Here is a 12,153-nt window from a genome sequence, read left to right as displayed (position 1 = left end):
TTTGTGAAAAAGATGTTGAAAAGCCAATTTATATGACAGGGAGAAATAATGTTCAGATAAAAGCAGCAGTGGAAAGATTCCCAGTTCATTGCAGTACCATTTTTTCATACTACTATAAATACCAGTTACTAGTTTCCATGAAAAAAAGTATGAGAATAAAAAACCAAACATAACACTAAGAGAGGATCTACCCATCAGTGAAGTGTATTAAAGGATAAGTACTTACCTTGTAATCTTTTAAGCTGCCCTTATCCATTGTTTAACACTTCCCAATGTCACTTTCCAGTGGTACAAAAACCACATCCAGTGGTACAAAAACCATATCCAAATACTACTTCCAAATTATATTTAGAGCACATTTGATAATTCATACAGGATGAAAAGTGCTTCTTACCAGGTGCACACTCAGAAGCCTGTGCTGTGCAAAAGGGTGCAGCTTTCTTTGAAGACAAGATTATTTTACACTGAAAGTGTAAACTTGAGATAAGTACCCCTCAGTGATTCATTCCATAGTTTGGTACATGAGGGTTTGCAAAACATATTTCAAACCAAAGAGCAATGAAAATAAAACTAATTATGTGTCAATCGTTCTGTTTGTACTCTCTTTTTTAAAGAGCTGCACGTCCTGATCTCCTTAATTGAGCATCAAATAATTTTTAAAATGTAATTTTGATAAACTTATTCAGTTGTATAACTGAGAACACTAAGAAACTGCGTATGCTACTATAAATATTTTTGAGACATCTTTCTAACATCTAGTTTCCAAATTGCTATTTTAACTCCAATAGCATGCTAACATTGAGTATTGTGCAGAACACCATTTTAAAACAGAAGACTGAGGAATAATGCAAAGGTATGTATTTCTTTACAGTAATATCCCCTAAGGCCAGGTCTCCCTCAGGCACACGTAATACACTGAAAAGAGATTTTGGCTCCAAGTAACGACATGGCAAGCCAGCTTTCCAGAGCAAGCAACATGGAAAAGCAGAGACTTTGGAAGGAAAGATGGACAGAAGCAAAAGATGGACAGAAGAGAATTTGTGGTTATGATTCAAGACATAACAGTGAAGAATTTTCAGCTAACTGTACAAATAACACAGGTAAATTAAATATAATGAAAATTTAACACACTGCTCTGTGGGGAAAAAAGCCCCCTAAAACCTCTGTTAGCAACTGTAACACTAAGTGTTTAGAATCACTCATGCCTTTCCTCTAGCTTGGAGAACACATAATCCAGTGCCAAAGACAGAGAGGTGTGGGGGCTGTTTTTCATGTCATGCAAAGCATGGACTAAATAAGACACTCAGAAGAGCCAGACTTCTGAAAGACTAAGTAATACTCTGCTCATCCAGTTTCAGTTAAAGATCTGGTACAAACCCAAAAATGAATAATAAACCACTTTGTCTGCACTAGTCTTTTGTAGTCTGTGTGTTGCATACAACCACAGTGAATTACAACTGTTATTTGTCTACTCCAGAAATCTATTTTTGACAGAATTGAGCAGCAGATGCTCAATAGGCATGTATGGAATAATGAACCTCCATTAAGGTCTCATATTAATCCAACAGTAAAGAGATCTTACACCTGTGGCAATAAACTTCACAATCTAATTCTGTGATTAGTTAAAAGACTCCCCTTAGAGCACTTTTTAAATGTCTCACAGCTCTGTTTAAGTACATTCTTTGTTTATGTGCAAACTTTCAAAGTAGCAAATAAATTAATTTACTTCCCTATTATTTTCTCAAGATCTTAGCACATCTGTCTTAAATATCACTTTTCCCTGATAATCCAATGCAAAGTCTTTCAGGAACTCTTCTACCTTTGAAACCCTTCTAAATCTACAGCATCCTTCTAAAGAAGAACATACAATCCATAGTGTGTTCTAAACACCAATATACCAACATTCTCATCTACAAGATATTTTCCAACACTCTTACTCATTCCTTTTCTAGAATATCTCACTGTCTGATCTTCCGCTGCAACTGAACTTTGAACTGCAGAGCCATTCCCAGAGGTTAAACACCAGAAAGCACATCAGTATCTAGCTCTTCCTGCTTTCATATATTTTCAAATACGTCTCCGTAAGATGAATACATCCCACATCAATTTGAGAAAAAGCCAGGAAACTCAGATGTCACTGTTTTATCTATGCACACTAGGAATTCATGTACCTCTCTTTTAAAAGAATTAGCCCCATTTAACATTTCAGTTAAATTACCACTGAGGGGACAATACCGATATTTAGCTAATTCACAAGGTAAACCAGACTCTGCTTTTCTATTTCCTTTATTGCACAGTCTTTTTAAAATAACAAAGTAGGATTGTAATATAATGCCCTTTTCTAAAACACAGTTACAGGATTATCTTTTTCTATTTGAGAAACAAAAGAATTACCATATCAAATTGCATTACTCATCCATCTAACTCTGTAATCCCACATCGTGATAGGTATCAGTATGAAGCACTCAAAGAGAAGATAAAAGGAACTTCATATTAACGACCAACAAAATAATCCAGAAATCAAAAAGTTTCTTCCCAGAAAACTTTTAATTAAGAGTTAACATGGCTTTCTATCTTAAGAAAACGACCCTAAGAACAAAGGGACTGTAATTTAATAATTTTCATCATGAGTCACATAGCAGCTGTCAAAGATTTCCATTACTAAACCAAAACTTTTAACTTTTCCTTTTTACAATCTTGTTTTACTTAGCAGCAGGCATAATTATTTTCATCTACTAAAACAATATTCATAAGCTAACTTTCCACTTATCACCTTCCAATTAACTGCTGTTACCTTCACCACTTGCTTCCCTATAACTTCATATCAGTAGCTTTTTACTTTTCAACTGTTGCTGAACACATGTGGACAATCAATAGTTTTAACTGGAAGTTATTTTGCAAGGAACCACCTCCCTTCCACTTGCTACATACAGAATATTTTACTTACACAAAGCAAAACCACCCGATAAATAAAGGTTTTAAAGCCTATAATGCACTGCAAGTTTTTAACTGTAGCTTATGAGCATTTATTTAAAGTAAGTTCAGCTCCTGTTAAGTGTCAGCTCCGGAAATGTCTGCAACTAATACCTTTTTTCCCACCTGGAATGCTTCATCATAACATGCTATCTTTCAGTTGTTTATATGACATGCTTTTTTTTGCCCCACACATGATCTCTAGCTCCCCTAGCATCCTTTGGCCATTTTGTTGTTTTCACTCTGTGGCTATTTCAAGTCCACAGGACAATCCAAATGTTACATATCAGTAGAACAGATGTGGAGCAGTCTGATGCAAAAGATCTTGTAGTATCTTAGGGACACCCTTAATACAATGCCCAACAAAATTTCTACCTATATTTTACTTCTCCAAGTATTTTTCACAAAAAACAATGCAAAGCTACCTCAGGTAGGTTTGAAGCAACTCTTCAAGGAGACTGCAAAGCTGCTGTACTCATATTGAGGAGCCCAGAGGAATTCCAAATTCTCATGTCACGTGTGAAAAACCACGTACTCTACCCATACCACGTTGGTACAGTTCATTTCAGTGAAAACATTGCCTGAACTTTAGCACAACTAGGCCTCTGGAGCGGCTTAATGTCTCACATAGAAAGATTTAATTTGAAATGAATAGACATAAATCCAGATTCTCTTTTCATATTGTAAAATAACAATACGATTTCATTTAGGACAACTAATTAGTCATACTGGCACCCACAGTTTACATCTTCTGATTAAATTATGTACTAAAAATGTGTGTATACATAAGAAAGGTGAATCAGACTTCTACAGAAACTATCAAGAATATCTCTAATTCCGGAAAATGTGCTTGTCAAATTATGTAATGTAATGCTTACATTTGGCAAATAAAAATACACCATTTCAAAACCTCACTTTTCAATTTGTTTCAAGGTCCACTAAAATGCCTCTGGCAATCTCACTAACACCTATAACGCCAATTACCAAACAGGGATCATAATCTTTGAAAATACACATTCTTAAACTTGCACCCTAGTTAAAAACAATTCAGTTGCATGAAACTTGTGGTCATCCAGCCACACAAACCAGTTAAGCAATGCACATGAATGCTTGTGGGCTGTTCCCCTACATACCTGTCTGTCTGCAGCTTCCAAGTGCGAGTGTGCTGAGCTGCATCCCCATGGTGCTGCTGGTGCAGATGCTGAGGATGTCGCCTTTGCTGCTGCTCCTGCTGCACTTCCACCCAACAGGGAGGGACAGTGGCTGAAAACCGTGGTGTCAAGGTCTCAAAACGGGTCAGTTCCACCAGGGATGTCAGTGTTTCAAGGGAGAATGGCTGCTCCACCAAAAGATCAACTCCTGAATAATTATAGCACATACATTCATTACTACACAGGTATTTTTTCCAGAATATCCTTTAAAAAATAGTTTGAAATATATCAGAACTACTGTAGGCAAAATTAATTACAAGTCATAGAAGTTTTTTTAGTTAAAAAAGAATAATAATAAACTCCATCCCCCACAAAAAGCACTGCCTCAAACAAACAACAACAAAAAACAACTACAAAAGCCCCAAACACAAGCAACCAAACACCCCAGCCTTGAAGCCAGTATCCTTTGAAGGTAATTCACTTGGAATACATTTTCTAAGTACTGAGAGCTCTGAGCATGCTGTCTGGGATACAACCAGAGGCATCAGGAATAATTAGCCAGTTCCACTTTGAAGATGTAAAGCTGATTAAACATTTTTTTAATATTCCTATTGACTCCAATAAAAGAAGTTCTGTATTTCATGAAAACAGACATCCAGAATCACTATGCACTTCTATGACTGTTTAAAACATTACTTTGGCTCTGATTATCAATATAGACTTGTTTTATGGTGTATTACTAGAACATTGTAGAAGGTTCCCAAATTAGTTTAAAAGAGGGATAAGTGAAAAACAAATATGCTTTATGTAAAACACTTAAAAGACACTGGGGCCTAGATAATTATTTTGTTTTCTTGCCTTTATATTTAAGACTTGTGCCAAAGAAACAAGGACATTAATTGAAGTACTGAAAACTAAAATATCTCAGGAAGCCAAACACCTAAGGAAACCACAAAGAAACCAAAAATAATCAATTTTCTCAGACATACAAAACCCCCAACGAACCAACCCTCAAACCAAACAACCCCCTCCCCCAAAAAAACCCAAACCAAAAGAAAAACCTCAACCAATCAACCCACAAAAACCCAACCAACCAAACTAGAGGGACAATAAAACATGCACTATGTATATTTTCTAGTATTTAGAGCATTTTCTCTTTAAAATGTATTTTTAAGGAAAATCTTTTACTTTTCAAGAAATCATGGTTTTCAAAAAGAGAAAGTTTGCTACCTGACTACTACTGTCACCACCCGGGGTGTGGGGGTAACAATACAGCAACACAAATACCACCCTCCCTGTGAAGCCTGAACCTAGGGAGTATCTTGAAAAGCAATCCAGGCTGAGATTGAGGTGAGATACTCAGACAGGTAATAAATTTATTCTCATTGCAACTTTAGTAATTTCTACTTTTCAGTCTAGGAGGCAGGAAAATGCCAAAGGAATTAGAAATGCTTTAGAAATTGAATTTCAATAATACAGCAAAGACCTTCACGTTTTTAACTGCCAAATGTGAACCTCATTAGCTGGATGACACTGCAGTGAAAAGTGAGATCATTTCTCAAACTGTACAGCAAGCCTATCTTTGAGCAGACTGGATTTTTCTGCTTCATTCTCCTTCTTCCTCCAACAGAAACAAATCCAAATTCAGAGTATTCAAAGCAACCACATACATGTAATTAAACCCTAAAACTGAAGAATGAAGGACTTAACTTTCCACTGCTGTTAAGTATACTTGGCTTCTTTCAAAAATTACAAGACTTTTACTACATTCAACAAGAGTGTTAAGACAAAGTTCTAACAGCAAACTTGAAAACAGAGTTTTAACTGGTCAGGAAAATAAATATTCTCTTTTAGCTCACCTTGGAAAAAAACATTATTCTAGATTACATCACCACAAAAAACCCTCTACTCCTTAAAAAGAAACAGTAATCTAAGATGGCTATAAGGTTAACTTATTTTCTGTTAAAATAATAAAATTTAAAATATATCCAAGTTGCAAATTCAGCGTAGAAAATAAAATTCAAGAAATGCATTCTAGAATGCAAACAATGGAGAAGAAGTAACACACAAAGCCCACAATATAAAGGAACAAAATATGGGCAAAAGCTTCTGCTCATTGCAGGAGTTCATTTCCCCAAACAGAAACCTTTTTCTTGAGCTGTGCCTCTGAAAAACATGTGAAGACAGAAATGGAAGAAAAAGGCTTTTTCTGTTGTTTACTATGTAAGACCAAAAGAGAAGCAACACTGATATTACAAATGCTGGGGACAAAGGCTAATCCACACTAGCACTGACAACCTCATTACTGAAGAGGTTTGCACAGTCCTAATAATCATTCTCATATATTGCAAGAATCTTGTATCATTGACTTTAGTATCCTTAACCTGGATAATTCAGACTAAGAGTTCTGCAATGACCATCAGGGTTTCAACAATTCCCACCCAGAACCCTCATTTCAGCACTGGCTTCTTATGACAATTAAGCTTCTCTCAGAGCTTCTAGCAGCTCAGTTTGATGCCACAGCAAAACAGTACTCAGTTTATCTGATCCTTACTGTGTATCTAACAACAGGCATTACTACAATATCTGAATTACATGACTACTTAGAGGAGGACCTGCAGCTTGTGGACCATGTAAAGATACAGCTACTTTGAAGTCTACACATAAATAAAGCAATTTTTTATTCCACTAAGTCATATTCAAGCCTATATCGAAGGCTGGATGGGAAAGAGATAAAAAAAGGAAAATAATTCCCCTCAAAAGTACTGGCAGAATATAAACAGTAATGATCATCTATTTGACTCATCAGGACAGTCAGAGTTACCATTTGATTGGAAGTCCCTGAAATCTGCTGATAAGCTATCATACAAGGAATGCATCCATTGAAGCACATCTATTTCCTAGATATTCATATTATTTTTTGCCTTATTTGCCATGAGCAAAAGCAGGGTGAAGAAGGAAGTCATAGATTTTTTTCCCCTCACAAATGCACAAGTTTATCTTCTAGTGATTTTCAAACTTCAGGAATGGCTTCTATGGTGAAAAAGAGCAGGAGCAGGAAAAATTTAGTCCTCAAAGCAGCTGCTGTAATGCTGCTTACAAATAAACTTCTGACAAAATATGCTTATTTTCCTTCTTTCTTTTGACTGATCTTGTAGAATAAAATCAGGGTCACACCAATAGAATCTGCCACACTTAAAATCACACACAGAGATTGGAAAGAGTCAAAAGGGTTTGTTTTGTTTTTTTAATCAGGAACTGCTGAAGTGTTATGCTTGTACACATCCAGTAACAGAAATACTGCAACTACAGAACTCTAAGCTGCAAAAAATTACAAAGCAGCATGCTATTAAATAATCTGAAATCATGTTCATATGCAACATTCAAAAATGTCAGAAGTATTTTTACTCATGATACATTTACACATGTTCAATTTACCTGTAATGCCTGGACTAGAAGGGTTAGATAAGGGCTTGGTGCCTTCTGATGACTGTTCTACACTTTTGGAAAGGGATCCATCCACAAGTATATCAGCTTCATCTATGTCATCACAGGTGCCTCCAATCTGAAGGAAATGAAGTTCTCCACCTAAAATCATCACAGACAAAAAAAAAAAAAGTTCAGACAGGCATACAGCTAAATTCAACTCACAAGTCAGGCTTGCACTTCAACTGCTATTCAAACTCTGACAGTATTTATGCAGAACCTGAAACCAGTAAAATTACACCAGGTCTACTTTTTTTATTACCACTATTTTTTGTTTTCAGGACAAATGCAAAAACAGAACTATAAAAATATTGCAGTTGTGAATGGCATCAAAAGTAAAAAAATATTAGGGGGGATAGGTTTTAAAGGGCAATTAACAAGGAAACCTCAATAAAAACCAAGAATCATAACCATTGTGATGCTTCTCATAATCCAAATTATGCTTATAACAGAAAATATTCCATCATGTCAAGTGAAGGTCTACACTACCTCATTTGTACAGAGTGCATAAATTTCCTTTTAAAAATTCATTTTTGAAAATTAAAATTCAACTAATTTCTCTGAATTCTCCTAACTAGGGAGCTCTCCACATTATTTCATCAAACCTAGAATTAAAATACTGATTGGGTCAACAGACAACAGAGGAAAGTCCAAAATTTTCAATGGACACAATGTATTGATGGAAGTCTGAAATCACTCAAGGAGGTTGCCCATTACTCACCACTACAGATACATAAATGAATTCTATCATTTACAGAGAAGCCATAGAACCAAAGACCACAAAGATCATCAAGTGCAACCCATTAACCCAGCACTGCCAAGTCCACCACTAAACCATGTCTCTAAACGCCACATCTGTACATCTTTTAAATACCTCCAGGGATAGTGACTCCACCATTGCCCTGAGCAGCCTGCTCTAATATTTGGCAACCCTTTCTGTGAAAACATTCTCCTAATATCAAAGTTAAACCTCTCCTGGAGCAGCATGATGCCATTTCCTCTCATCCTGTCACTTGTCATTTTGGAGAAGAGGCCAACCTCACTACAATCTTCTCCCAGATAGCTGTCTAGAATGATAAGGCCATCCCTGAGCCTCCTTTTCTCCAGGCTAAACAACACCAGCTCTCTCAGCCACTCCTCCTTCTTGTGCTCTAAGTCACTGAGAAGGAATGCTTAACTTTGCATAGAGCTGGGGAGGGCTGGGAAGAGCTGTTACCAGTTTCAGAAGTTACAAAAAGTCACATCAGTAGGATTCAAACTGAGAGGCAAATCCAAGCATAGGCCTTATGCAGTTTTTCTGAAAAATCATTAGACTGACCATCAGCATCTGACTAACACCATGACAAACCCTGTTATGCAAAATATTCAGATAATCTGAAAAAAACAAACTTAAGGACAAAAATGCAATAAAACGCCAAGATAAAAGCAGGTATATGTTCTGCACTGTGAGGGGTGAGGAGAGTGAAACAGAGAGTGACAGAGGCACAAGGAGGCAGAAAGTATGTGAGGCACAGAGAAAAGATGTGAGAGGCACAGAGAGAACTTTTACAGCAGGGTTTTTTGAGATCTGACTAGGAAATGCCTGACAACAAACAGCTTAATAAACTCACTCTTTTATGAAGACAGACTAACAAGAGGAATATAACAGCTCAAATGAACAAAATGGAAGAACAACTCCACAGACAGGATCAGTGCACTGTGCTGTGGGAAAATCCACCACAGGTTTGGGTAATGTACAAAAGTAGTGATCCCATGATCTGAAGGGATGGGAGATTTTCTCATTATCTGTACTTATCTTTTCATTCTATCTTCTTGAAACAGCTATTTCATTAAGCCATTAAACTATTTCTTGGTGGGTCTTTTCTAATTGAGATCCACTAAGAAGCCTGTACCTCCCCACTCTCAACCTCAACCCACACACCCTGCATGCAGAACAGTACATCCCAAGGAGATTTCAAGTGTGGAGAAGAAAAAAAGTAGTTCTAGCAAGTAGCATTTAAGAATTTCCTTGAAATTAAACAGCTCATGAATAAGCAATTTTCCTCAAACTTCAAAGAGAATTAGAGAGACATTAGAAAACACAGACCTTGACAGCTTCATTTGGTAGTAAGTTAAACCTCAGTTTGTTTCTCACTCTGTTTATTGCTCAGCAGCAAAAAAGTCCTTACCACATTTTCCATACAAGAGCCATAATCCCTGCATTCCTGAAAGATTCCAGCATTTTTCCAAGAAAAAAAAAAACCTGTGGTAAACTTGAGATATCTCACTTCCTCTTGCTTGTTTTTAAAAAGGTTCTGTAAACAAGTTTATCATGAACTTCAGTTGTACAGTATTAGCCTCTGCTTATGCACATTTCTCCAAAACCCTGTAGATTGCTCTGCCTCTGTATCACAGAGGAGGCATTTTCTCACATAGAACATCTAAAGATGACTTTCTGATGATGCATGCTTCATTATTTGTTTCAATGATACCGTAGTTCCAATAGTCAAGCACCAGTGAAAAAAATCTGCACAAAAGTCAGTGCTTCATCTTTTTTCTTTGTTTGTTTGTTTTTGTTTGGTTTTGTTTGTTTTTGTTTGTTTGTGGTGGCGGTCTTTTGGGGTTTTTTTTTTGGGTTTTGACAGATTGTTCATCTTTTTTGTTTGTTTTACTACTATTGTTTGCAGCACTAGGCTGAAACAGTGACTTGTCCAGTGCTCTCTAATTCTAGCCAGGGAACAAACATCTCAAGTAGCAGTTTATTTGAAGGCATCTCTGCTTGCATCACTTTGACAGAGGCAATAAATGCTTCTCTTGCATTACCAAGAAAATATGAAAGCTGCCACTGACTTACTCAGTTGTCATGAAAGAGACAAATTACAAACTAGCATTGTTATACTTCCCTCAAAAAACAGGCAACATAATCAAAACATTGTTAATTTAATTCTGAACTGTATTTAAAACCTGCAATTTGCATGGATTCAAGAACCTGGTGGGCAACACAAACAGAAATAAGAATTATAAATCCATTCAAATAAATCACAGGCTTCCTTCTGGCAAAACAGTTCCTGGTTCCAAGAAGCAGCACTGGAACAAGCTAGAGACCATGCCAAAAACTAAGGCCACTGCAATCAAAGCCAATCTGGTGAGATGTTCTTGCACCCTGAAAGGAGTTTGGCAAGAATAACACCATTGTCATTGGCAAATCACAACACAGTGACATAGCTGAACAATACCCAATCAGTTAAAAGGAATTGGTAAACAAAGCCCTACTACAAGAAACTATGCTCTAAACAATTTATAGCCCCCTCCTTGTCACTGATTAGCTTTAAATGTACAAGTTCAGAACACCTGAAAAATGACATCAAGAAAGCTATCCAAAACTTTACTCCAACACGCTACTCTTGGAGGCACTCCAGTTTACAGTACTCTGAGATTTTAGCTATAAAATTCCATCTTGATTTTGAAAAAAATATGCAAATTGAAAAATGCAATTGAATAGGGACAAGTGAAAGTTACTATGCATAGAAAGAAATAATTAAAAGCCCTATTACAGGATGAAAAAAATCAGCTTCACAGTGGTTCTGTAAGAGAGGTTCTTGTGAATCAGATGATGAACCTCATTCAATTTCCTGCTCAAAAGTGCAAACATTCCACTATATATACTACAGACTCCAGAGCTGCTTAAGGAATTCATCTGTAAGATTACTGGGACTAGTTTTGCATATCTCATCAAGAAACCTGTGGACTAACTTGATCAGATCTTTTGGTAAAGGTAAGTAAAGGTTGCTTGGTTTTTTCTTTGTTTTGTAAGTCTAAAAGGATTGGAGATATTCAGCTTGAGAAAATAAATGGCTGGAGAAGGACAGCACCTAAATAAACTCTGTCTTCCCCTCCATTTTTTAAGAAATCTCTGCCGTATTCATAACAAATAGTACAACAGATACAACTCCAGTGACAAAAATGATACAGGCTAAATACTAGCAAAAAAAAAATTGTCAAGGACAGCATGCAGCAAGAGAAATTTAATTAACAGACTGTTATATCTCTATATTGAAGATGTTTTAAAACAGGGTGATCACTACTCTATTTCTGAATGGCTAAGTGTAATTGACCCTGACTTGAAAATTATCTCATACCATCACTTCCAACACTAATTCTGATGTCAAAAAATCAACCTCTCTCCAATTCTGTTAGACTCCATTACCAAAGAAGGTAGAAAATTGAAAATACTAAATTGATTCCTGAACTTCACATACATAGTACACAAGGCAGACAAGACCTAATGACAAAGAAGATCCAAATAATATCCAAACTAAATCAGAAAAAAGCTACAGAGTGTGATTAGTACAGTTTATAACTTAAGAGCAAGAAAGCTGCTATAAATGAAAGGTACAAGATTTGGGGGTATAAATTCTCAAATGTATCTAAGTGCCATCCAGTTCTGCCAGGCTTGAAGTAAGACATATCAGCACAGGCAACTCACATACCAAAATCCAGCCTGAAAAAATACTTTTGCTGACAAAAGGGAGTGACTAAAAAACTCTTGTTATAATGTAGCACC

General features: G+C 36.4%; 1 protein-coding gene across 5 annotated transcripts in view; it reads right to left on the bottom strand.

Annotated features, from left to right (window-relative positions):
- BIRC6 (baculoviral IAP repeat containing 6) overlaps window positions 1-12,153 on the bottom strand; it is a 173,270-nt gene that overhangs the window by 130,183 nt on the left and 30,934 nt on the right. For all 5 annotated transcript variants that reach the window (XM_085055258.1, XM_085055260.1, XM_085055262.1 and 2 more), the window contains exons 11-12: window positions 7,563-7,712; window positions 4,107-4,332 (exon numbers count right to left, since the gene is read on the bottom strand). In XM_085055258.1, coding sequence (XP_084911384.1) covers window positions 4,107-4,332; window positions 7,563-7,712 — 376 coding nt within the window. The remainder of the gene's footprint in view (window positions 1-4,106; window positions 4,333-7,562; window positions 7,713-12,153) is intronic.

This window comes from Lichenostomus cassidix, chromosome 3, assembly GCF_008360975.1.
Source record: "Lichenostomus cassidix isolate B80296 chromosome 3, HeHo_3.0, whole genome shotgun sequence".
NCBI lineage: Eukaryota > Metazoa > Chordata > Aves > Passeriformes > Meliphagidae > Lichenostomus > Lichenostomus cassidix.
Note: the sequence above shows the minus strand (reverse complement) of the source record. Positions and strands in the feature narration are given on the sequence as shown.